Source organism: Marmota marmota, unplaced genomic scaffold, assembly GCF_001458135.2.
Source record: "Marmota marmota marmota unplaced genomic scaffold, marMar, whole genome shotgun sequence".
NCBI lineage: Eukaryota > Metazoa > Chordata > Mammalia > Rodentia > Sciuridae > Marmota > Marmota marmota.
The window spans coordinates 7,041,319-7,068,918 of record NW_026000130.1 but is presented as its reverse complement, the minus strand read 5'-3'; the positions used below and the strand labels follow the sequence as shown (position 1 = coordinate 7,068,918).

General features: G+C 39.7%; 1 protein-coding gene across 2 annotated transcripts; it reads left to right on the top strand.

Annotated features, from left to right (window-relative positions):
• The first annotated feature begins 12,593 nt into the window (after window positions 1-12,593).
• On the top strand, window positions 12,594-27,237 carry LOC107154665 (glutathione S-transferase theta-1). 2 transcript variants are annotated; one of them, XM_048785050.1, is made up of 5 exons: window positions 12,594-12,834; window positions 14,708-14,795; window positions 16,630-16,780; window positions 26,465-26,654; window positions 26,829-27,237. In XM_048785050.1, exons 1-5 carry the CDS (start codon window positions 12,723-12,725, stop codon window positions 26,888-26,890), a joined length of 603 nt encoding a protein of 200 aa, XP_048641007.1. In that variant the 5' UTR covers window positions 12,594-12,722; the 3' UTR covers window positions 26,891-27,237. The 2 variants fall into 2 exon arrangements, with proteins under 2 accessions (XP_048641007.1, XP_015355816.1); XM_015500330.2 differs by having other exon boundaries at window positions 12,601-12,834; window positions 26,465-26,641; window positions 26,824-27,237.
• The last annotated feature ends 363 nt before the right edge of the window (window positions 27,238-27,600 follow it).

Sequence of the window (27,600 nt, the reverse complement as noted above, 5' to 3'; positions counted from 1 at the left end):
CCCCAGAGGCAGCTGATCCAGCAGGACTTGACTGGCTCAGTCCTCTCAGCCTCCTTCCTTAAAGGAGATACTAAAAAACAATGTGTTCTTTTGCCCAATAAAGAATTGGAACATCCATCATGGCTACTGAGTCCAGAACAGTTGGTATAAGCATAGAGCCTGATGTGGGAGCAGGTGGTGGTCATGGGTCTTCCTAGTTTCCAAAAAGAATATAAATTCTTTTTGGAAAATTAAAGGTTAAACATGATTATATTGTCAATAATAATATTTGATTATTTCAATACCCATTTAATAACAGAATAAGATAATTAAGGAGCAATACTATAAACCATTTGGGCCCAGAGACAGTCCCGTAACAATAGCAGAGTAAACATTTCCCTCAAAGGAACATGGGATGTTCTCCAGCATAGACTAAATGTTTGGCCATAGAATATGTCTCAAATTTAAGAATACTATGTAAATTATGTCTTCTGAACACAATGAAATAGCACTAGAAATCCCTAACAGAAGAAAAACTAGAAAATTCACAAGTATGTAGAAATTAAACAACATACTCATAACCAATGGGTTAAAGAAGAAATCACAGGAAAATTAGAAAGTGCCTTGAATAAATGAAAATGAAAACAGAACATACCAAAATGTATAGAACACAGTATAAGTAGTTCCAAGAAGAAAATTTATGGCTATAAACATATAATTTAAAAAGAATGATCTTTGCTGGGCAGAGTGGTGCATGCCTGTAATCCCAGCTACTCAGGAGGCACAGGCAGGAAGATCACAAGTTTGAGGTCCACCTGGGCAATTTAGTGAGACCCTATCTCAAAAACAAAGGCTGGTGATACAGGTCAGTGTTAGAGTACCCCTGGGGTTCAATCCTCAGACAGTGGGGAAAAGATCTCAAATCAAAAACCTAACTTTACATCTTAAGGAACTAGAAAAATAAGAACAAACTGAACCCAACCCATTAGAAGAAAGGAAACTGGGCTGAGGATGTAGCTCAGTGGTAAAGCACTTACCTGGTATGCACAAGGCCTTGGATTCAATTCTCAGCACTGCAAAAATAACAAAACAAAACAAAAAAGAAACAATAAAGATTAGAATGAGGTGAATAGAAAAACAATAGAGGAAAAATAATGATCTTTTAAAAGATCAACAAAACTAACAATTTTATCTAGAATAATCAAAAAATAAATTAAAAATTACTCAGACCAGGATAGGAAACAAGGACATAACTACTGATCTTATAAAAGTACAAAGAATTATAAAGAAATATGTATTTTAGATATCCCAAATGGGAAATTTTCTAGAAAAACACAATTGTCCAAAACTTATTTAAGAAGAAATAGAAAATTTGAATAGACCTATATAATAAATAGGTCAAAAAATATTAATTTTAAAAAGCTTTCTACAGTTGGGCGCAGTGGTGCACGCCGGTAATCCTAGCGGATTGGGAAGCTGAGACAGGAGAATTGAAAGTTCAAAGCCAGACTCAGCAACTGCGAGGCACTAAGCAACTCAGTGAGACCCTTTCTCTAAATAAAATATAAATAGGGCTGGGGATGTGGCTCAGGTTGAGTGCCCCTGAGTTCAATCCCTGGTACCAAAAAAAAAAAAAAAAAACTTTCTAAAAAGAAAACCCAAAGACCAGATGATTTCATGATGATTTCTGCTAGATACTTTTTTCCATCCCCCAAATCCAGTCTTTTTCAAAATTATAATTATTTGATCATATTAATTATACAAATTTATTGAGTTTCACTATGGCATTTTCATACATGCACATATCATGTTTTGATGGTACCTACCACTGCAGCATCAACAAAGGATTCTCCAGTAGGAGCAACTAGAGATGAAGAAAAACACAAAGAAGACACAGAGATATTTTCATGAAAATCTGGGGCCAGATGGGACTGCACTCTGATAGAGGAACAGTGACTTAGAACTAGCTTCACAAGTTTATTATATAGGGTCTCATAATCAGGAAGTTAAGGGGCATTGTAAATTATTCAGGGTTTTTTAAGTTGTCAGAGCCTTCTTTGTGCATTAAACAGTTACAGAGCTAGAAACATTTTGCAGCAGCTATACTACTGCTGCGGTGCTAAGAACATTCTGCCATTCTTCTGCTGTACCCAGGACACCCATTGTCCTGGGACCTCTGATGACTGTTAGCATCAGAGCCGAGAGTCAGGGCTGAGAACATCCTTGCCTTTGGCAAGGAATTTTTCCCAGGCTTGGATCAGCTGATGACTAGGGGTTCATCTGCTTTCCACATCTACCCTCCCTAGTCCCCCCCCCTTTTTTTTGGCAACAGGGATTGAACTCAGGGCACTTAACGATAAGACACATGCCCCAGCCCTTTTTATTCTTTATTTAGAAACAGGGTCTCACTAAGTTGTTTAGGGCCTTGCTAAATTGCTGAGGCTGGCTTTAAGCTTGCAATCCTCCAGCCTCAGCCTCCCTAGTCTCTGGGATTACAGGCATGTGCTGCCATTCCTGGCCCTACTATCTTCTCTTATCCTCCCCTGGATCCTCCTCCCCTTACCTAATAGTCTGGTTTTTTTTGTTTTTTGTTTTCAGATCATTTCAGTTCTAATTTTTTTTTTATTTTTTAAATTTCTACATATGAGAGAAAACGTGTTGTACTCATCTTTCTGTGTCTGGCTAATGTGATAACCTTCAGTTCCATTCCTTTTCCTGAAAATGACATGATTTTATTCTTCTTTATGGTTAAATTGAACTCCATTATGTATAGACACCATATTTTAAAAATCCAATCACCTTTTGACAGGCACCTAGGCTCATTCCATATCTTGGCTATTGTGAATAGTGCTGGAGTTTGTGAATACTTTGCAGGTTCTCTCTTTTATATGTTTTCCACAGTGGCTGTATATTACATTCCCACCAACAAAATATAAGGGTTTCCTTTACTCTGCATCCTCACCAGAATTGCACATTGTTTGTTTGTTTTTGCAGTACTAGGGATTGTACCCAGACTCTTCCACATACTAGGCAAGCACTCTACCACTAAGTTATATCCTAAGCCCTTTTTAAAGTTTTCATTTTAAGACAGAGAGTCTCACTTAGTAGCCCAGTCTGACCTCAAACATGCAATACTCCTTCTTCAGCTTCCTGAGTAGCTGGGATTATAGGTGTGCGCCACTGTACCCAGATACTGTTTTTTGATAATAACCATTCTGACTAGGGTGGAATGGAATCTCAATGAAGTTTTGATTTGCATTTTCCTTGTGAGTAAAGATGTTGAACATTTTTTCATAAATTTATTGGCCATTTGTACCTCTGAGAAGTGTTCAGTTCATTTCTTGATTTTATTACTTGTTCTTTGATGTTAACTTTTTTGAGTTCTTTTGTATGTTCTGGATATTAATCTTCTGTCAGATGAATAGCTGGAAAAGATTTTCTCCCATTCTGTAGGTTGTCTCTTCCTTCTGTTGATTGTTTCCTTATCTGTGCAGAAGCTTTTTAATTTGATGTAATCTCACTTGTCAATTCTTGCTCTTATTTCCCAAACTAGTAGAGGCTTATTTAGGAAATTGTTGCTTGTGCCACATCTTGAAGTGTTTCCTCTATGTTTTCCTTTAGTAGTTTCAATGTTTCATCTCCTTTACTAAGTTCCTTGATCCATTTCAAGATGACTTCTGAACAGGGTAAGAAATAGCAATCTACTTTCAATCTTCCTTATGTGGTTATATAGTTTTCCCATCATCATTTTTTGAAGGGGCTATCTTGTCTGCAATATATTTTTGGTTTCTTTGTTAAGAAACAATTGGCAGTAGGTGCATAGGTTTAATTCAGGGTCCTCTATTCTGTTTCATTTGGCTCATGTCTGTTTTTATGCCAATACCACGTTATTTATGTAACTATGGCTCTGAAATCAGATATTAAAATGCTTCCAGCATTGCTCTTTTTGCTGAAGATTACTTTGGATATTTGGGGGTCTTTTGTTCTTCCATATGAATTTTAGAATTGTTCTTTCTAGTTCTGTGGCAAAAGTCCCAATATTTTCATAGGGATTATATTGAATCTGTAGATTGTTTTTGCTAGTATGACCATTTAAACAATATTAATTCTCCCAATCCATGACTTTGGGAGATCTTTCCATGTCTCAGTTTCTTCTTTAATTTCTTGTTTCAGTGTTTTATAATGTTTTTTCACTGTGGAAACTTTCACTTCCTTAGATTTGTTCTTAAGTATTTTATTTTATTTTTAGAGATTATTGTGAATGGGATTGCTTTCCTGATTTCTTTCTCAGGAAGATGATGATGATGATGATGATGATGATGATGATGATGATTTTGTAGTTGTAGATGGACAGAATGCCTTTATTTTATTTGTATATGGTGCTAAGAATTGAACCCAGTGCCTCACACATGCTAGGCAAGTGCTCTGCCACTGAGCTACAGCCCCAGCCCAGGAAGTTCATTATTGATGTATAGAAAAGCTACTGATTATTGTATTTTGCAATCCTCCTGCCTCAGCCTCCTGAGCCATTGGGATTACAGGTGTGCACTACCGCTGCCAATTCTGTCCCCTTCTGGGTCCCTGATTGGTTTCCCACTCTGTAGAGTTTCCAGTGAGTTTGTTTCAGTAGCTCTCCCCTGGGCCAAACTCTCAAAAGAGATGCACACTAAGACAGTGTAGTAATGTTTGCTGTGGGTTCCTGAGCACAGGAAAATGCAGGGTCTTTGTTTTTCAAAAGCAGCAAGCTCAGACATGATCTTTTCAAGAGGACTCCCTGTTATATCACCATGAGCACACAATGGAAAGTGCAGAGAATTTTTCCAGTGCCAACCTGCTATGCAGATCTCCATCAGTTGAGTTCAGATTTCCTTTCTGCATGGTGGCAATTTCTATCCTAGTTGCATTCACTGGGTCCCTTTTCCTCTATTACCCCTTTCTTAGTTACACTGCCACGCATCTCACTTCTATGTGCTCAGTGCTGCACACACTTTCTCACTCAGTTTTACTCTCTAGAGACCCTGGGCTTTTCCAAATCTCTGTTCACTCTTGAACCTCAGAGTCTTCCTACAGTCACCCACCTCAATGAGAAACTGCTCTCTAGTTGTTCTGATTCCAACTTAAGAGAAATGGGTGAGTGCTGGCTGCCTCTGACCCACCATTTTGTCTCCCAAAAATCTTTAAAAAGATGAGAAGATGGGCAAACTTGGAGATATATTCATTTTATTTGCTCTTGGAAATAGAAAACTCTTAAATTATATCTTCAGGGACATAAGAGTCCAACCCAAGAGCTGAGAGTAGTGACTAGATAGACCCACAGTCTGGAATTTCTCTCTACCAAATATTTGAAGAAGAAATAACTTATTTTCTAATCAATAGCTTTTCATAATACAATCACTCAACAGATGGAGACAAGAAGATAAACAGCTTCTATGAAAAACCTATATCTAAAATATATCCATCATAGGTTTAACACAATGAGTCCCATTCTTTTAAAAAATATTTTTAGTTGTAGATGGACAAAATATCTCTGTTTCATTTATTTTTAATGTGGTGCTGGGGATTGAACCCAGTGCCTCACAAGTGCCAGGCAAGTGCCCTTCCACTGAGCCCCAGCCCCAGCCCATGAGTCCCATTCTTTAGTAAACACCTATTTTGTTTTCAAGTTGTGTCTGTGAGGCAAGTTTGGCAATGTAGACACATATTGAAACTGAAATGCAAAAAAAAAAAAAAAAAAAAAAGATCAAGGGAGTCTGAATCAATCATTAGAAACATTCAATCATCCATAGAAGAACATTTATAAATAGAACCTCAGGATCAGATGAAGCTAGAATATCTTTCCTCTAGATATTTCTTTGGGTAAAGTGGCTTGATGTTGGTATCTTACTTATTAAAAGCATTAACAAGGGCTGGGGTTGTGGCTCAGTGTTAGAGTGCTTGCCTAGCATGTGTGAGGCACTGGGTTTGATATTCAGCACCAGATAAAAACAAATAAATAAAATAAATGTTTATCAACAACTTAAAAAATTTTAAAAGCATTAACAAGTGTTGAAGGTTGGGTTGTATATATGAGTGGTATTGTTCTAGTTCTTTCATTTTATGTGTTTTAAAATTTTTTTTTGATACTGGGAATGGAAACCAGGAGTGTTTTACCATTTATCTACATCCCCAGTCCTTTTTCTTTTTTTTGATAAGAGTCTAAGTTGCTGAGGTTGACCTTGAACTTGCAATCCTCCTGTCTCAGTCTCCTGAGTCACTAGGATTACAGGCATGCACCACTGTGCTCAGTTAAATATTTTTATAATAAAAGAAGTTGGGAGGAGAGAAATTAAAGAAGATCTAAACAAATGGAAAGACATTCTTAATGGATTAGAAGGTCTAATATTGTCAAAATGGCAACCCAATCCTAATAATGAACAAATTCAACACAATACCCACCAAAATTCCATTTGGTTTCTTTGTAGAAATTGACAAATTTATTTCGAAATTCACATGAAAATTCAAAGAACTCAGAATAGCCAAAATTTTTTGAAAAAAAAAAGCTGAAGGACTCATATTTCTAGACTTTAAAACTAAATACAAGGTAACTGTTATCAAAATGTTGCAAATAAAAACACAATGAAATACCACTTCACACACATTGTCTATAGTGGAAAAGACAGATAATAACAAATGTTGGAGAAGATGTAAAGGAATTGAACTGCTGCTGATGGAAATATAAAATGGAGCAGCCACTTTGGAAAACAGTTTGGCAGTTTCTCAAAAAGCTTAACACAAAGTTATTGTATTAGACATCTCAAGTAAATATGCAATATAATTGAAAACAAATATGCAGACAAAAATTTGTACATGAATGTTCATCACAGTAATATTCATAACAGCCAGGTAGTGTAGGAATCCCCCGCCAAACTTATCAACTGATGAACAGACAAATGAAAGATGGTATATCCACAAAATGGAATATTATTCAGTCACACAAAGGGACAAATACTGTTATATGCTACAGCATGAATCAACCTTAAAAACATGCTAAATGACAGAAACCAGTCACAAAAGACCATATGATTCCATTTAAGTGAAATGCCCAAATGTGTTAGTGTCTTGTTACTACATCTGAGATAGGTTACTGAGGAAGAAAGGTTTATTTTGCTTACAGTTTTGAAGACTGAAAGTCCAAAATCAGGTAGCCTCATTGGTTTGGCCTCTAAGTGAAGGCCTAGAGGTAAATGATATCATGGTCAAATATGTAAAGGGAAGATGTGGCAAATCAGGAAGCCAGAGAGACTGGATGGGGCCGAGCCCAGGCTTTTATAAAAACCCTCTGGCAAAAATTAATCAGGGGTGTCATGAGAACTACCTTAATCTAATCCGAGAGTAGCACTCTCAATAACCTCCCACTAAAACCCACCTCTTAAGGATCCTACTACCCCTCACATGGACACACTGAAGATCAAACCTGCATGGACATGAATCCTTGGGAAATAAAACCACACAGGCAAATACTTTCTGTCCATAGAAACAGAAAGTAGACTAGGGATTATCAGGGGCTGGAAAAGGGGAAATGAAAGGCAACTGCTTAATGGATATACAGTTCCTTTGGTGGGTTCATGAAGATATTCTGAAATTAGGTCATTGTGCTGGTGACATAACTTTGTGACTATACTAAAATATGCTGAATTGTATGTTTTGAAAGGGTGAGTATTGTGATATGTGAATTATATCACAATAATAAAATAAGATTTCATTGTTCATATTTATTCTATGAAGAACATATTTATTCCAAAAGAACATGGAAGTAGCCTCCAAAAATGCAAAACATGAATGATGGCTCTTTTTATTCTATAATGTAGAATTTGACCATCTTCCCTCAAGATTAAAATTAAAAACAAAAGTCTTTTCATTTGGCTGTCTTTGTGGTAAGACCTAACACAGCCTTGTGCCCTGTGCTGAGCCTATTTTTTGCTCTAAAGCTGATAAATCTAGGGACTATGAGGCGGTGCTAGACAGGTAGTTATGAGTGAGTATAATTGGAAGGAGAAAGAAAAACTCTCTTATGTCACAGATGATATGGTCTATAAAAGCATATCTTGGTGACTGGAAGTCAAGTATGGGTCTAGGGAATAGAACATGATCTACTTGTTTCCAACACCTTCTTTGGAACTGCTTAGCCCAAATCTAGAGTTAAGGTAGCTGCCATGTTTTATATCATGTGACTTCTTTCCACCAGAGCGGAATTGTCATGCAGGAGCAGCTCAGATGGAGAATGGTGCAGATTCTCTCAGACTCTAACTCAGAAATACTAGGGGAATCAGATATTTGGCAACGGAAACCCCCTTGAAATATTGTAGGCACTTCCAGAGCAGACGCACAGAGAAGAGGAAATCCTGAGGGAAAAGGGAAAAGAGCAAAGAAAAAAAAAATGCCTTACAGTCTCTGGAACAGAGTTGGCTCTCCGTAACCTCAGGTTCTTAAACTCAGGTGTATTTGAATCACCTTAGCATGATTCTTGGCAGGCTCTGATTCAGCAGGTCTGGAGTTCAGGGCCTCAGATTTCTTTCTTTCTTTCTTTCTTTCTTTTTTAAATATATATTTTTTAGTTGCCAATGGACCTTTGTTTTATTTACTTAGATGCGGTGCTGTGAATCAAACCCAGTGCCTCACACATGCTATGCAAGCCTCTATCACTGAGCTACAACTTCAACCCCCAGATTCATTTCTAATAAACTCATTGGCAAGGCAGCTGCAGCTCATCAGAGTACCACAATTTGAGTAGCAAGTTCTAAGCCACTTATCTTTTCAGTGGTGGGAAAATGCCCCCTTCTTTGAGGAAATTGAGGGCACCAATATTTCTTGCTAAAACCAGTAACTGGGTAGGGTGAGGCAGGAGCCTGTCTTAATTGATGGCCACATCACCACCCAGAGCAAATCATGCTTGTCCACCCTCATGAGCTCTCTGAACTCCTTGGCCAGGACTGAATACAAATGAAAACATGGAGCTACTTAACCAAAAATTATCAAGAATTTCAAGATGGTAATAGCATTCACCCAAGTGTAGGGCTTTCTGAGCTACAGGCCTATGAAAACCTTGTCTGTTTTCATTTGAGATTACTGAGAATACCCTGTTGTATTAGACTCCATCTTCCTAGTTTATTAGCTCTGGAGTCTCCATTGCTGGTTTTGAAGCATGATCATGTTAGGAAGTCCATATGGCAAGTTGCTAAGGCTAGCCTCCAGCCAACAGACAGTAGGCAACTTCAGTACTGCAAAGAAATAAAATATGTCAACAATCTGAGAGAGTTTAGGGATGAATCTTTTTGCAGTTGAGCCTTGGATGGTGGGAGGGGATAGGCAGCTCTTTTCAATCTCATGAATTTGGGGGGTCTGGCCCCTTTATTGCAGCCTTGCAGAAGAACCAGTTAAATTATACCCAGAACTCTGACCCAAAGAAAGTGTGAAATAATAAATATATGTTGTTGTTATTATTATTTTGGTACCAGGGATTGAACCCAGGGGCACTTAACCACTAAGTGACTTCCCCAGCTCTTATTTTTTATTTTGAAACATGATATCCCCAAGATGCTTAAGGTCTTGCTAAGTTGCTGAGGCTGGCTTTGAATTTATGATCCTCCTGCCTCAGCATCCTGAGCTGCTGGGATTAGCCAGGCATACACCACTGCACCTGGCTAAATGTATGTATCTTAAGCCACTAAGTTTGTGATAATTTTTTATGTTGCAATAGATAAGTACTACAGAAGGTCTTTTCAAGTGTCCCAAAGGTGGTTTGTGGGTCATCTGATTGCCTTTACTCTCATTCTACCTACCCAGAGTCCTCCAGTTTTCTGGGAGACTGCACTGCTGAGAGGGTGCTACTTAGTTTGGGTTATACTGAGCAATTGTTAACAGTATCCTGTCTAAATGGCTTTTTCCCCCCCTATAAATTAGTAAATCTGTGTCATATGAGTTGATTTCAGTCTAGTCCTAAGATCATGATCAATCCTGAAAGTTGAACTAAATTAGGTTTTGGATTTGGAAGACTGGTTCTACTCTAGACAAGGATCCAAATAGCTCTTTCCTGGAGCACTTACTAGAGACACTGAGAGGTGAAGATAAGGAAAATATTGTTTTCTCTGAGTATCTAGCTCTTTTAAAAACCTTAACATGAAAACCAAAATTTCTCATTTTAAACTTTTTTTCACTTAAAAATTGTTATTACTGCTGGGTGCAATGGTGCACATTTTTATCCCAGCTTCTCAGGAGATCAAGGCCAGAAGAATCACAAGATGAAGGTGCACCTGAGCAACTTAGGGAGACCCTGTCTCAAAACAAACAAGACTGGGGATATAGCTCTGTTGTTGAGTACTTCTGGGTTCAATCCCCAGTACCACCTCCTCCCATTATTACCAACATTCATTTTCTTTATAGAAATCTTCCTTACTATGTAGAAAATGTCATGCTCCTCCTGATGTGTTTTTAGTTGGACGTTTTTAAGAAGATAACATCTATAACACTGATGTCATTTGGCTACCTGGGTAGCAGGCCCCAAGGGTACTTGGGTGGCAATGGGTAGGACTGAGGTTGGGACTCAACAATTAAGTCCAGTGTCCTGAACTTGCAAAGGTACTGGAGGGCTTTAGCCTCCCCATCACTCTATAGTTGGAGAAACTGAGACTGAGAGAGGGGGAAAAAAGAAATCCAGGGTTATGGTTTGAATATTATTGTCTCCTCCAAATTAATGTGGAGACCTAAGGTATTGGGGGGCTTCTGGGAAGTGATTAAGTCAAGGCCCCCCTTTCATGAGTGGAATTTGTGCCTTTATAAAAGAGGTTAAAAGGAGCTGCTTTGCTCCTCCCCCCATATGAGGACACAGAAATGAGGTACCATTTTTGAAGCAGAGATCCGAGCATTCATCAGACAATGAATCTGCTGGAACTTTGATTTTGGACTTACTAGTCCCCAAAACTTCGAGCAGCAAATTTCTATTATTTACAAATTACCCAGGCTAGAGTATTTTGTTATGGCAGTGAAGGCAGAATTAAAGACAGGCAGTCGGTATATGTAGGCAACTCGGGTCAGATTGAGAGAATGAAGGCCAATTTGGGTCCAGGAAGTTGGGGACCACCCTGGGAGATTGAAATGTTAATGTCCTCAGAACCTTGCCTGTATTGCCCCTCCCCAAGAGTTATTAATGAAGCAAATTCTGAGCAGAGAGGGAGCTGTTAATCAATGCACCCTGGGCCCCTTTCCTGCCCTGATCATTCCACTTTGGCCCCTCTAGCTCATCTGCTTCTCACTTTTTGGCCATCCCACTGGGCCATCTCCTGGGCCTAGTGAGGTATGCAGGAAGGAGAGCGATAAGGAGGAGGAAGGCAGGAGAACAAAGGAAGTCTAGAATAATATTGAATATGAAAATAAAAATCACAAGATAGTGAGGCCTGGAAGAAGGAACTAGAAAAGAAAGCCATCAAAGTATGGCTTTCTTCTCTCCCAAGATAACTCCTTCCCAGATGCTGACCACAGGTGGGGAGAAAGTGTCTCATTTAATCTAGAAGTGATAATCTCTAGGAAACATTAATCTCTTCCAAGATAACTCCTCTCAGGGTGCTGGCCACTGACCTCCAGCCCAAGAACTGAATTCCTGAATGCTCAGACTGACACCCTCACTAAATCACCCACAACCTATAAAGCCCAGTTCCTCCTTTGTCCAAATGGCTCATTTTCCACCAGGAAAGTAGGTCATTCCTGTAGGTGTAGTGTAATCCCATTCCTGAATAAAGGCTGAAATGATCTTTGACGATCGCATCCAGCCCAGTCTCTTTGTTCTAACAATACATAAAAGAGGCACAACACCCTCACTTCTTAGGATTCCAGGATACCAGCGATGGCCCCCCCTTCCCACTCCTGGGAGAAGCTGTGTTACTCCTTTTTTTTTTTTTAAATAACTTTATTTTATTTTATTTATTTATTTAATGTGGTGCTGAGGATAGAACCCAGGGCTTTACACGGGCTAGGCGTGCGCTCTACTGCTGAGCCATAACCCCAGCCCCTGTGTATTTTTAAATAAACCCTGCTTTATATGTTTGCCTCCTCGTGCTTCTCTAGTGTTATGCTTCTACATGTGAGGAAACAGAACTCTGATAACCAGCCGTATCAGCAGCTTAAACAGGACTAGGACACTCAGGAACGTGATTGAGGGAAGTGCTTTAGCACAGGAACACACAATCAAATTTCAAGACGTGCAATTCAAATGAGGCAAGTGACCACAAAATGCTGAATACAAGCCTGAAGCTTTGCCACTTCCTGGCACCAGGATTGCTAGTGTTGTTCTAAGAGAATGGAGTCTGGAGACTGACTTTCTGGATCTATCATCACGCAATGCCTCGGTTTTCCCATCTTGGACACGGGGATGATAGGAAAATTCTGAAACACACTACAACAGGATGCACTTTGAAGACATTATGCTAAGTCAAATAAACCGGTCACAGAAGAACTGAAACTGGGACCTCCTCGTGCCTCCCTCGCCGGCTCCAGCGCATCTATCTGGTCTGAGTTCCTGGAGCACCAACCTCTAGGACACGCCTCCCCTCAACCACGCCCCCACCCTCTCGCTCCACTCACCCCTGCCAGGCTCAGCTGCTAAGGCAAAGTGCCCCAGCGCTGGAGCCGCCCAACACGGACTGGTTAAATATCTATCGTCAACGTTTTTGCTGTGTCTGGGACTTGCAAGTCTGGTCATCGCCGCCGCCGCCATGGGCCTGGAGCTCTACCTGGACCTGCTGTCCCAGCCCTGCCGCGCTGTGTACATCTTCGCTAAGAAGAACGGCATCCACTTCCAGCTGCGCACCGTGGAGCTGCTCAAGGGTGGGCCCGGGTCTGGGGTTTTGGGAACTGAGAGATAGGGAAGGGTCACTCTGGGAGGCACAAAAGCTTAGGGCCACTTCCCATGCCACCCACTTCCTGGGGACATCGCTGATCTGGCTTTGGAAATCTTGTGAGAAAGGAGAACCAGCAAGGAGATCCAAGATTTGGGACTCCCCTAAATTCTGCTGTCCCATGGAATAGACAATAGGGGCTCTGCTGAAGCCAAATGATAGGGTGAGGAGTTGAAAGGCCTGGCGCCCATGAAATAGGTGTGACCTGGGCCTTAAGATAGACGACCTCCAGAAAATAGATGGTTGAGAGAGGAGAGGGGTTAGGGAACCAAATGTAGTTAGGTCCCTCCCTTGTGGTCCCCAGTCCTGAGACTGACAACAACACAAAGAGGAGGCATTGCTTTGGGAACTTGTCTTTCCAGCTCTGTCCTTTACACTGTCCCACAGTGTACTGGGGTCCCTTTTGTCCCTTCCTTCTTCTGCTCCTCCTGTTTTGCCTTACTTATCTTGTCCTCTGCCTCCCTTTCCTGCTGCCAAGGGAGACTGCCCCCATGGGGTGTTCTGGGAGAAGGACCCCCCCCCCACTTGGTGAAACCTGCAGCCTGAGCAGGGGTGATTGTTTCTCTTACAGACCTGTAGGGGATCCTCAAGGATAGCTGACAGACTCAGGCTCAAATCTGGCAGAGGTGGGGTGCTAAGAGGAGGAGGCTGCAGAATATAGGTGGTGTTGGGTGGTCAAGCAGGGTGACTCTATTTGGCTCAGCTTTCTGGCTGAGTTCTCCCAACACCAGGTGCCCCTCTTTTGGCCTTTGTGCCTTTTCAAGCCTGTCCCTCTGCCTGAAACTTCACTTCTACCCAACCTCCTCTGGGGATTGCCCACTTGCCTTATTCAGGGACTGCCTTTACAGAGTATAGGGCAGAGGAAAGGGCATGGTGGACAAGGGGATGTCAAGTTGGCTGTCAATTATAGAGGTGCAGAGGGAGAGGTGCCTTTTCCACCAGAAAAGGAGGGGAGGATGCCTTTAGTGGAGGAACAGTCTGAAGGAAAGAGGGTAGCCTCAAGGGTGGAGGGAAAAGATGATCCAATGTAGCTTTGAGGAGATTCCACTTGATCCAGGGTTAATGGTGAACCACTGAGGGCCATGGGGCAGAGCAGCAATAGACTTAAGTGATCTTAGAAGCTTTTCTGAGAGTGTCTGAAGGAGCAGAAACCATTAAAACAAGCTCAATGCAGAGACCAGGTTCTCAAGGGACACTGGGTCATACCTTGCAGGAGTTGTGGGTAGGGCAGGAAATTAGATTGTCCCAGCTTCACCAGAACCTGAAAGCAGGGCCAGCTCTGTAGTCCTAGAGCCTAGGTCAAGGGGAGCAAGGGAACATAGATGGGCAATAAAGGTTGATAACAAGTAAATAGATAGCAGAGAAAAGCCAATTTTTTAAAGTGTTTTGTCAGACTATGGGGTACAGGTGCTGTTGGAAGTTAGAGATCCACTCAGGTGGCCTGCCCTTGCAGCTTAGGGACACTCTAAGCATGAGTTTATGAAGCTGGCAATGGTGAAAAGAGGAGGCCTAAACATCATGCCCTGCACATTGAGCTCTGTTGTGGGGGTGGAGAGGGGTTGGACAGGGGTAGTGCCCGTGAGGACTTGTCAAAGGATGTCAAGGTATATTTTGTTCCAGCTGCTGGAACAACCACCCCCCTCCTTCCACTGAAGCCCCCCACCAGTTTGTCCCATTCAGGAAAGCAGACCAGTGGGGAGAAGAACCATGAAATTGGGCCTGAGCATCATAGGGAGTGGGCCCAGTCTACATGGAAGGCTCAGCCTTCTCTTCCCACCCCTGTCATAATGGGCTCTCCACAGGCCAGCACCTCAGTGATGCCTTTGTCCAGGTGAACCCACTGAAGAAGGTACCAGCCTTGAAGGATGGGGACTTCATCTTGACTGAGAGGTAATTGGGAACCTGGGGCTTCTGCCAGGCCTTAGCAGAACATCCTGTCCTAACCCATAGATAGTTATAGACAAGGAAACTAAAGAACTTAGAGATGAAGGGTTCCTTTGCCCCCATATCCCACAGAGAGTTGGGATTGGAAGCCAGACCCCTCCCTACCTGTCTTCTTTTCCAGTTGGAAAACCAGGTACCTACTTTACTTCTGTTCCTGTCTCTTATTTGTTGACAAGAGTATCCCTGGGACAGAGATTTGGAGCAGGAGTGGATGACATTTCACCCACCATGGGGGCATCCCTCTGGCAATCTTAGATCAGGATGGCCTGGTGGTATCTGGATTACCCAGTGTCTCCATCTCTGGAGCCACTGTAGCTTCCCTATAGGTCTCCCTTCTGGGAGACCCTCTATACCTCTATACATGTGGATGTTTTATATCACAGCAAATCCCAAGAAGTTGAAATCTCCCTCTTTAGGAAATGCCAAGCCTTTTCCCAGTTCTGCCCTTTTGTCACATGAGTCACTTTTTCCAAAGCAAGGAGAACCTAGAATTTTGAGATTTCAGAATCTCTGAAATTTTGAGATGCATGCACCCCAGTGAATTCCTCTGGCTTTCTCCCAGCACCATTCTTTCCTTTCTGCTGCCCCCTAGTATCCTGAGTCCTTGTGTCAGCTCAGAGTTGAACACCCTTGTGTACCAGCCAGGAGCAGAGAGCAACTTCTCCATTTCTCTTCTTTCACCCTGGAGAGGTCCATACTAATAGGGACCCACTCAGAGGTGCCTTGAACAATTATCTGGGAGCAGAAGAAGCACCAAAGAATCTTGCTCAGAAAAACTGAGGCAGTAAGCTTGGGTGTGGATGCAGGAATCTTAATAGGGAACATGAGCCAGTGGCAGATACAGAGATTTTCTTACTTTTGGGTTGTGATACCCAATCATTGGGTTACACCAAGTTCCTGAAAACTTTCCTATAGCCCCAGTGAATACATTCTCAATGTCCTTTAAGGATCATCCCCATCCCCATGCCATGACAGCCCTCATAAACCAGGGTTGGAGAAAAAAACTAGAGGCCATGCCTGTTCTGTTGTTCTAGGATTCTGAGCACCCAATGTTTCCTGAGTAAGGTTTTGTTTTTTATTTTGGTACCAGGGATTGAACCCAGGGGCACTTAACCATTGAGCCACATCTCCAACCCTTTTTATTTTTTGAGACAGGTCTTGCTAAGTTGCTTAGGGCCTTGCTTAGTTACTGAGCTAGCTTTGAACTTATGATCCTCCTGCCTCAGCCTCCTGATCCACTGTGATTATAGGCATGCGCCATAATGGCCATCCTGAGTAAGGTTTTAAGGGGCTGAGCCACGGTGGTTGGTTTAGATAGAAGCTGATTCTTAACAGAAAGAATGACATAGAGAATAGAGGGATGATGATGTTCTTTTTGAACGATCAGGTAATCTGAGGCTGGTCTGAATGACAATGAATGAGAGTATACACAAACCAGAAAGGACTGAGTTTCCTCAAGGCTCATTTAGATGCCACCCCCTCTAGGAAACTCTCTCTGATCCTCTGATCAAAAACTGTCTCTGAACCCTTAAAGGGATACTCTGTTGTGAGATTTTCCCTGGTGGTAGGAAAAAGTTGGGTATTAGCCCCAGAAAGACTCCCAGCTTTGCCAATAAGAGCTGTATGCCCTGAGGCAAGTCTTCACCTTTCTAAGCCTGCCTTCCTTCTCTGGAAAATAAGGCTTAACAGATTGTCAGGAAGATCAAAGAAGGTACTGGGTATTAAGTCCCTAACATAGTGCACTTCCCCCACCCATTTATATACCCCCCCATGCCCACAGTGTGGCGATCCTGCTCTATCTGACACACAAGTACAAGGTCCCTGACCACTGGTACCCTCAGGACCTGCAGACCCGCGCCCGTGTGGATGAGTATCTGGCATGGCAGCACACAACTCTGCGGAGAAATTGCCTACGGGCCCTGTGGCATAAGGTGAGGCTGGAAGGTTGGGGGATGAGGGGATAGTTAGGACCTTATCCCAAAGGGATTTGGGCAACATCCAATTCACTTCAGTTAGGGTATTTCCTACAGTCCTGTTTTCACTTCACTAATTATTTCTTCTGTTTTACTCAGATAGCTGTTAAGCCCATATGGTATACTTTATTTAGGATATGTAGATTCATTTCTAGAAATTTTATTTGGCTATTTTTTTTTTTTTTTAGTTTCCATTTCTCTGCTAAATTTACCATCTGTTCACCCAGGCTTCATTAATCTTTTTTACTTTTTTAACATATTATCATTGTTACTTAAAACTCTTTACCAGGTACTGTGGTGCATGCCTGTAATACTAGGTGCTCAGGAGGCTAAGGCAGGGGGATCGTGAGTTCAAAGCCAGCCTCAGCAATTTAGTGATACCCTAAGACACTTAACAAGAACCTGTCTCAAAATAAAATATAAAAAAAGGCTGTGTATGTGACTCAGTGGTTAAGTGCCCCTGGGTTCAATCCCTGGTACAAAAAAAGAAAGGAAGAAAGAAAAAAGTCAGCTAATTTCAACACCTCAGTCCACTGATTTTTTCCCCCCTCTTGATTATGGATCACAAATTCCTGCTTCTTTATATGTTTCATAAGATACTATTGAATGCCAAATATTATATATAAAATAAAAATAGAGATTGAAGTATATAATAAACACTCCCAGGAAGGGATTATACTTTCGTCAGGTATCCAGGGCACAAGGCTTATCTTCCAGCTAATAAGGAGGTGGGTTGGGTTGTGGCTTCAGGTAGTTTCAGTTTGTCTCTTGTTTCAAATACAGATAGTCCCCAACTTACAGTGGTTCATTTTATAATTTTTCAACTTTAGGATGGTCCATTCAGTAAAGACCATACTTTGAATTTTTATCTTTTTTTCTGGCTACTGATATGCCATATGATATGCTCCCTGATGTTAGGCAGCAGAAGCAGGCCATAGCTCTGGTGTACTTAGTAACAGTATTACTAAGCTATAATGTTTAGTACATTAGCTATATTAAATGCTTTTTGGACTTATGATGTTTTCAAATTAATGATGGGTTTATTGGGACCTACCCCTATCATAAATGAAGAAACACTATATTTTGAAGGTGGGACTGTGACACTGGTTCACTTCAGCAGGGCTCTGGAATCTAAGCACAGAAGATAGAGTGATAGGTGATTTCCAGGGGCTTGGGGAAGAGGTGAATGAGGAGTTATGATTAATAGATACAGAGATGAATTTTTGCAAGATAAAAAGAGCTCTGGAGGGGCTGGGATTGTGACTCAGAAGTAGAGTGCTTGTCTAGCATGCGTGAGGCACTGGGTTCAATCCTCAGTACCACATATAAGTAAAATAAGGTATTATGTCCACCTACAACTAAACAATAAATATTTTAAAAAAGAGTTCTGGAGATGGCTCCACAACAATGTAGATCTACTTAAACTATGTACACTAAACTATATACTTTGAAATACACCCTGTGAAAGTTGCTGATACCAAAATGGAGTCACTTATGTCAAACTCCAACAAAATGCAGATGAGGAAGGTCATGTAAAAAGAGCTTTCATGAATACATGCTTGTAACCGGTTATATCACAAGACATTCTTTTTTAAAACAAAATTGTAGTTATGGATAGAGACAGACTGCCTTTATTATATTTGTTTATTTTTTTAATGTAGTGCTAAGGATCGAACCCAGTGCCTCACATGTGCTAGGCAAACACTCTGCCATTGAGTCACAGCCCCAGCTCCAACATTCTTCTCCCCTACACACTTTCCACATTTTTGTTGATGCATTATAGTTGTACATAATGATAGAATCTGTTGTTATATATTTGTGTGTGCACACAATATTACATTATAATTTGGCCAATATCATTCCCCAGCCCTTCCCAACTCCCTCTGATCCCTGATTCCTTCCGCTACTGATCTCCCTTTGATTTTCAAGAGATCCACTCCCCACCTTTCTTTTCCTTTTTCATATCTAGTTTTTTTTTTTTAATGTAGTGCTGAGGATTGAACCCAGGGTCTTGCACGTGCGAGGCGAGTGTTCTACTGCTGAGCCACAACCCCAGCACTGCCCCCCCAGATTGGTTTATTTTGTTTAACATAATGAATGGTCTAGTTTCATAGATTTTCCTGCAAATGACACAATTTTATTTTTCTACTGAATAAAACTCCATTGTGTATGTATACCACATTTTCTTTATGCATTCATCCACTGATGAATATCTAGGCTGGTTCCATAGTTTGGCTATTGTGGATTGCGCTGGGTATGTATGTATCATTGTAGTATGATGACTTTAATTCTTTAGGATAAATACTAATGAGTGGTATAGCTGGGTTGTATGATGATTCCATACCTAGTCTTTTGAAGAATCTCCATACTGATTTCCACAGTGGTTGTACTAATTCGCAATGCCACCAACAGTGTAAAAGTGTTCACTTTCTCCACATCCTCAACAGAATTTATTATTATTTGTATTCTTTTTTGTTTTTGGCACCTTTGTCTAGTATCAGATACCTGTATTTATGTGGGTTTGTCTCTGTGTCTGTTTTGGTGCCAGTACCATGCTGTTTTTTGTTACTCTAGCTCTGTAGTATAATTTGAGTCCCAGTGTTGTGATGCCTTCAGGATTGCTCTCTTTTGCTCAGAATTTCAGAATTCCTTTGGCTATTCTAGGCCTCTTATTTTTCCAAATGAATTTTAGAACGGCTTTTTCTAGTTCTGTGGAGAATGTCATTGGTATTTTGGTAGGGATTACATTGAATCTCTAAAACAGATTTTGATAGCATGGCCGTTTGTACAATATTAAGTCTGCCTATCCAAGAACATGGGAGGTTTTCCTATCTTCTACGGTCTTCTTCAGTTTCTTTCTTTGGTGTTCTATAGTTTTCATTGTAGAGGTCCTTCATCTCTTCGTTAGATTAATTCCAAGTCTTTTTTTTTTTTTTTTTTGAGGTTATTGTGAATGGAATAGTTTTTCTAATTTCATTTTTAGCAGATTCATTTTTAAAAATATTTTTTTATGTGGTGCTGAGGATCAAACCCAGTGCTGGGAGACATTGATTTTTATGGCAAATTATTACTTTGCTAAATTTGTTTATTGGGTCTAGAAGTCCTCTGGTAGAGAATTTTTGGTCTTCTCAATATAGGATCATGTGGAAATAAATAGAAATAATTTTAAAAAGAAATAATTTGAGCTTTTTTTAAAAAAACGTTTTTAGTTGTAGTTGGACACAATACCTTTATTTTATTTTTATGTGGTGCTGAGGATTGAGCACTCTACTACTGAACCACAACCCTAGCCCTGACATTTTCTTTTCCTATTTATATTCCTTTAATTTCCTTTTTTTTTTTTTTTTTGCCTGATTTTTCTGGCTAGAGTTTCAAGGACTATGCTGAAAAGGAATGGTGAGAGTGGGCATCTTTGTCTTGTTACAGTTTTTAGAAATGCTTTCTTTCATTGCTTTTCAATTTTTAGGAAATGCTTTCACTTTTTCTCAGTTCACTATTATGTTGGCCTTGGGTTTGTCATATATATCCTTTACAGTGTTGAGGTAAGTTCCTTCTGTTCCTATTTCCTCTAGTGCTTTAAACATGAATGGGTGCTGTACTTTGTCAACTGCTTTTTCTGCATCCATTGAGATAATCATGTGATTCTTATTATGAACTCTATGGGTAAACTAAATTTATTGATTTTTATATGTTGAACAAATCTTGCATCCCTGGGATGAAACCCACTTGATCATGATGCACTATCTTTTAAATGTGTTTTTGTTTATGGTTTGCTAATATTTTATGAATTTTTGCATCTATTTTTATCAAGGATGTTGCCCTAAAGTTCTCTTTCCTTGATGGGTCTTTATCTGGTGTTGGTATCAAGGTGATATTGGCTTTGTTGAATGAATTGGAAGTGTTCCCTCCGTTTCTATTTCATGGAATGATTTGGGGAAGATTGATATTAGTATATTATATTCTTTGATGGACTGGGAACACTTGGCTGAGAATCCATGTGATCCTAGATTTTACTTTGTTGGAAGATTTTTGATAGTTGCTTCCATTTCATTACTTGATATTGATCTGTTTAAGTTTTCTATATCTTCATGGTTCATTTTGGGTAGCTCATATTTTTTGTCTAGGAATTTCTCAATATCTTCAAGATTTTCTAGCTTTTTTGAGTGTAAATTTTCAAAATAGTGATTTTTTTTACCTCGAATTTTGTTCATTTCAGTCTTCTTTCTCTTTCTTTTGGTTAATTTGGCTAAGGGTGTATCAATTTTGTTTATCCTTTCAAAATACTAACTCTTCATTAATCCGTTATTTTTTTATTCTTAATTTCATTAATTGTGGTTCTGATTTTAATTATTTCCTGTCTTCTACTGATTTTGGTGTTGAAATTAAGTATTTCTAGGGGAGGGGAGGGGGGATAGTAGAGGATAGGAAAGGCAGCAGAACACAACAGACACTAGTATGGCAATATGTAAATCAATGGATGTGTAACTGATGTAATTCTGCAATCTGTATATGGGGTAAAAATGGGAGTTCATAACCCACTTGAATCAAAGTGTGAAATATGATATATCAAGAAATTTGTAATGTTTTGAACAACCAACAATAAAAAATTAAAAAAAATAAAATAAAATAAAAAAGAAATTAAGTATTTCTTAATTTATCCCCTGATTTCTTCTGCTACCCATTAATCATTCAAAAATGTATTATTTAATCTGCAGATGTTAGAGTGGTTTCTGTTTTTTATCTTGTCACTGACTTCTAATTTCATTCCATTATGATCTGATAGGATGCAAGGAATCTCTGTTTTTTTGTATTTGCTAAGATTTGCTTTGTGACCTAAAATATGATCCATTTTAGAAAATGTTCCATGTGCTGCTGAGAAGAAAGTAAATTGAGTCATTGGTGGATGAAATATTCTATAGATGTCTGTGAGGTTCCATTTGATTGATAGTATTTTTTAGTTCTGAAGAATGTTTATTTAGTTTATGTCTGGATGATCTATTTAATGGTAAGAGAGGTGTGTTGAAGTCACCCAGTATTCTCATATGGTTATATGATATCATTATATTATCATATAATCATATTTGATTATTACTATTTAGAAGCATTTGTTTTTAGTATGTAGATGCACCATTGTTTTGGTGCATACATATTCATAATCATTATGTCTTGTTTTTTTAAAAAATATATTTTTTAGTTGTAGATGGACACACAGTATCTTTGTTTATTTTTATGTGATGCTGAGGATCAAACCCAGTACCTCACACATGCAAGGCAAACACTTTACCACTGAGCTTCAGCTACAGCCCATGTCTTGTTTTTTGATGATTCCCTTAACCAGTGTGAAGTCACCTTCATTATCTCTTCTGATTAATTTTGGCTTGAAGTCCACTTTGTCTGATATGAGAATAACTACCCCTTTTCTTTACAAGTACCATTTGCATGGTATAGCTTTTCCCATCCTTTCACCTTCAATTTGAAGATGTCTTTGTCTCTAAGTTGTGTTTCTTGAAAACAATATATTGTTGGGTCTTGTTTTTTGTATGTATGTATTTATGTATGTATATATGTACGTATTTATTTATTTATTTATTTACTGAGACTGAGGTACTTAACCACTGAGCCACAACCCTAGTCTCTACACACACACACACACACACACACACACNTTTCAATCCTCCTGAGTCAGCCTCTCTAGTCACTGAGCTTGTAGGTGTGCACCACTGTGCCTGGCTTGGTCTTTTTTTTTTACCCAATCTGCCAATCTATATCTTTTAATTGAAAAGTTTTGATCAGGTACATTCAATGTTATTATAGAGAGGTGATTTTTATCTCCTGCCATTTTGATTTATTTCTAATGGGTTTTTTATTTTCTTTTAAATATTTTTTAGTTGTAGTTGGACACAATATCTTTATTTTATTTATTTTTATGTGGTGCTGAGGATCGAACCCAGGGCCTCACACGTGCCAGGTAAGTACCCTACTGCTGAGCCACAACCCCAGCCCCTATTTTTAATGTTTAATTCAGACTTGATTCTACTTTTTTTTTTGTTTTGGTATTTTAGATTGAACTCAGGGGCACTCAACCACTGAGCCACATCCCTAGCTCTTTTTATATTTTTATTTAGAGACAGGGTCTCACTGAGTTGTTTAGGACCTAAATTGCTGAGGCTGGCTTTGAACTTGAGCTCTTCCTGCCTCAGCCTCCCGAGCCCCTGGGATTACAGGTGTGCACCACCATGTGCAGCTTGATTCTACTTAAAAAAAAAAATTTCCACTGGTTTATTTTTCCAAATGAGCAAAAGGCTATTTACAAATAAGCAGATCTCCAATCACGTATATTAAAATGGCAAGCCTACTAAATGTTTGAAATATAAATGAAAAAAATGATTAAGGCACATTTGATCTATGAGTTAAAAACAAACATTCTGGTTTAATGATAAAGTCATTTCACTTTTGTCCCTAAAACACATGAGCACTAAAATTGTCCAAGAACACTTAATATTTAGTACAATAGGAATGTAAAAATTAACGAGGGAGAAAAGTGTCTTCAAAAGGAAATCTTTGGAGATTGGATTACTGCAAATAAAACATATCAACTACACTCCTGGTACACATAAATATTAATATTAACAGGCACTGATGAAATGGCAGAGCTCTAAACAATTGATATTAAATAAATTAAAGGTATTCAGATGCCTTGATTCTCCTTTAATTGAGTATTATTCCAGTTAATTCGTCCCTATATTGGTTTTCATTTTTATTTTTCATGAAATATTGAGTTTGTTTTGTTGGTCAGCCTTTGTGGTTATGAATTCTTTTAGTTTCTGTTTATCCTGGAAGGTTTCTATTTCATATTTAATTCTAAAGGATAATTTTGCCAGGCATAGTAATCTTGGCTGGCACCCATTTTCTTTCAAAGCTTGATATATTCCAAGCCCTCCTGGCTTCTAGGGTCTGGGTTGAGAAATCAGTTGAAATTCAAACTGGTTTACTTGTACATATGATCAGTAAATTTTCTCTTGCAGCTTTTAAAATTCTGTCTTTATTCTGTATATTAGGAATTTTTATTATAATGTTTCTTAAAGTAGATCTATTATGATATGTCTTTTTGGAGTTTTATATGTCTTGAATTTCCATCTCATGACTAAGATTTGGAAAATATATATTTTATCATTGAAAATATTGTGCATATCTTTAGTTTGTATTTCAGAGCCTCTTGTACCCTAATGATTCTTAAATTTGGTCTCTTGATGTTATCCCAGATTTTTTTTAATATTCTGGTCATGATCTTTTCTTTGTGGTCAGCTTTATTTTCAAGATTATGTGCTTTCTCTTCAAGGCCTGAAAAATCTGTCTTCAAAGTGGTCTAATTTTTCTGTTGAATTTTTAATTTGGTTTGTTGAGCCTTTCATTTTTGGGATTTCTGTTTGATTATTTTTTAGGATTTCTATCTCTTCATTGGAATGATTCACTTCCTATATTTTCTATTCTTACCTCTTCTTTTAGCCACAGATTATTTTGTGAACTTCTCTCTCTTAGAAACCCTGGTTTGGGTGACTATCCAAGTATTGATACTTTAACTCAATGTGTGGGCTCTGCTGATCTCAGTACCAGCACCACTTTGAGAGAAGTCACTGAATCCTACTTACCTCAATCACTTTAGAGCCAAAGCACATATTATATAACCTATGAAAATTAAAAAAAAAAAAAACTTGTTGATAGTGTTCTCCACAGTTCCTCTAATCCAGGTATAAACTTGAGGAAAGTTCTGGAGCAAGTTGAAAAATTAGTTATGTCTAGTTATTAAGTATAATAAAATTTCTATAACATTATATGAAGGCTGAAAGGGGGAAGAAGAAAGATTAGGCAAGAAAGAAAAAAGAGGGGAGGAAAGAAAAGATAGAAAATCATAATAAAAACAAAGATTAAAATAAATATTAAAAACAAAGGAGAAAGAGGTGGATGGGGGTATTTTAGGTAGCAACAGATGGTAAGAAGAGGGAGAATAGTGAGCAAGAGAAGGAAGTATAAATTTGAACTAGGAAAATAAAGAAATAGAGAATGATTCCAATTAATGTTTTAAACCATAAGGAGAAATACACTGAAATGGGTTGAAGGTACAATGTTGGCTATTAGGGTAACAATTATCAATCAAGATAAAGAGTGATATATATGCTCAAATTTGGCATTAGAGTTATTTACAGTAAACCATGTCAAGGCAAAGAAAATTCTTGTTGAACCTTGGTTTGAATTTCATTAGGATTTCAGACATTTAGAAGATGTCCATCATCCTTTGACTTTGGATCCCTCCAATGGTTCTGGGGGCACAGGAGCCACTCCCCTAGTTGCTATGGACATCCCACCAGTGTGTTCTGGTTTATCAGGGACTTGCTGCTGATTGCTCAGAGGGTACAGAGGGTATGATGCTATGTCTGTTGGTTGTTTCTATTGTGTGCAGAAGTTTGGGAGTCAGGACTCTAGGCTGTCCCTCTGATTGCTGTGGGTCACTGTGTATCCACACCCCTTTACAGGATCTTTTTCATGGTAAGGTAGAGCCTAGTGGCTCTCTGCAAGCACAGGCCCTGGGGTTGTGGATTCTCTGCAGGTGATCTGTGGTGCAGAAATATTCCCCCTGGCTAACACAGCTCACTGATGATGGATTCTTCTGTCTCAGCCACCTGTGCACTGCAGCCTCTGAAGAGGTGGCCTCCAACAAGACTGAAAAGCACCAGCTAGGTCTGTCTTGTGCTTTTGATGCAGCAAAGAGATCTAGTAAACTTGAGATGGTTGAGGCTGCTACCTGTGAAACATGGCATGCTGCTTTACAGCAAACTTCTTCTAAGTAGAAGGAGTATACGCTAAAATAATGTTAAAAAGTAGAGTATGGAAAATAGACAAACCAATAACATGGTTGTTTATTATCATATCAAGTATTATGTACAGCACATAATTGCATGTGCTATACTTTAGCATGACTGGGAATGCAGTAGATATGTTTATACCAACAGCACCACAATACATAATACTTTATATGATAATGGATGACTAAGTTACCAGTTTATGTATTTACTTTACTATACTTTTTTATCATTGTTTTAGAATATATTCCTTCTACTTATACAAAAAAAATGACTGTAAAATAGTTCATTGTGTTATACCAGCAGTAGCTCATCCATTTCTTGTTTACCATGTCTCTTGATTTCTTCAACAGGCCATTTTGAGTGACTGACCTATGCCAATCAGGTTTAAGTACACTCTGTGATGTTTATACAATGATGAAATCTCCTAATGACGCATTTCTCAAACCATATCCCCACCATTAATCGATGCATGATTGTACATCTTAGGCTAGTTCCCTCCCCACAAAGTATTAAAACCATTGTTCAGGTCCCCATTTGAGTGGTTCTCAAAGAGGTTTGAGTAATTTTGTCTGATATCCCAAGGGCTCAGCCAGTCAGAGATCAGGGAAGCAAGAATATACCTGGGAAAAGAAATCCCTTGGAAATTTCCTTGCAGGCCTAGCTAGGTCATGGAAAAAAGATGCATAGAACCAAAAAACAACTCCAAAGTTGGGGGTCTTGTATTCCTACAACCATGGCTAGGCTGTTCTCTAACCCCCCACTTTGCCTGCCCCCTCACCAGGTGATGCTCCCTAATTTCCTGGGCGAGCAAGTATCTCCCAAGACACTGGAAGACACAATGGCTGAATTGGATGTGACCCTGCAGTTGCTCGAGGACAAATTCCTCCAGAACAAGGACTTTATTGTCGGACCCCACATCTCCCTGGCTGATCTGGTAGCCATCACTGAACTCATGCATGTGAGTGCCATGGGTAGTGTGGGCCCACTAGATGGAGGTGCTGAAGTCCTATTTATGCTGTCCACACCTGGCTGCGAAATTATGCTTGTGCATGGAAATCCCTGCTGGAGTACTGGGGTCCACAGACCAGACAATGAGGTAGGTCCTCAGCTTTACCTCACTCTATTGTCTTCTTCCTACAGCCCGTGGGTGCTGGCTGCCAGGTCTTCCAAAGCCGACCCAAGCTGGCTGCATGGCGCCAGCGAATAGAGGCTGCAGTGGGGAAGGACCTCTTCCAGGAAGCTCATGAGGTCATCCTGAAGGTCAAGAACACTCCCCCTGCAGACCCCACCATAAAGCAGAAGCTGATGCCTGGAGTGCTAGCCATGATCCAGTGAGCTTGGAGCCCCCCCCCCCCACCGCCCTGCACTGTGAACATGTTCACAAAGCACCTTCATTTCCAGTGTGCTGTGGAAAGCAAGCCCAGAGAGCAAGAGTTACTTGCCCTGATCCCACTGCCAAGGCTCCATCACAGTCATGATAAGGACACAAACCCAGACCTTTAATCACTGCATTTTATTTTTTAAGTTTAGAGAATAAACCTAGGTTCAGACTTATTTTGTTTCTAGCTCTGTATAATTTATTCCCTTCCTCTGTCCTTGATCCTGGTCTTGGTCTCTATCTGAAAGACAACCCCCTTTCCCAGTGAGGGTTGGCTTCCTCCTGATGGTTGCTAAGAATGAAGTCACAAATGCCCTGTAGCCTTCTAGTTCCTGGAGAATGATTTGTCATACAGCATAGGGGTCTGTAGGCATCTCATGTGTTATTTACAGGCATGTTTACTGATCCATCAGTTGGACTGGCCAGTCTCCCAGGACATGGCCCTTTGGCATGTAGTATTGTTAATCACCAGTCCTGCATCTGTCCTGAGGAATTGGTCAGGAGGAGAAAATTCATGAGTACAGGCTTTCAGGGGCTTA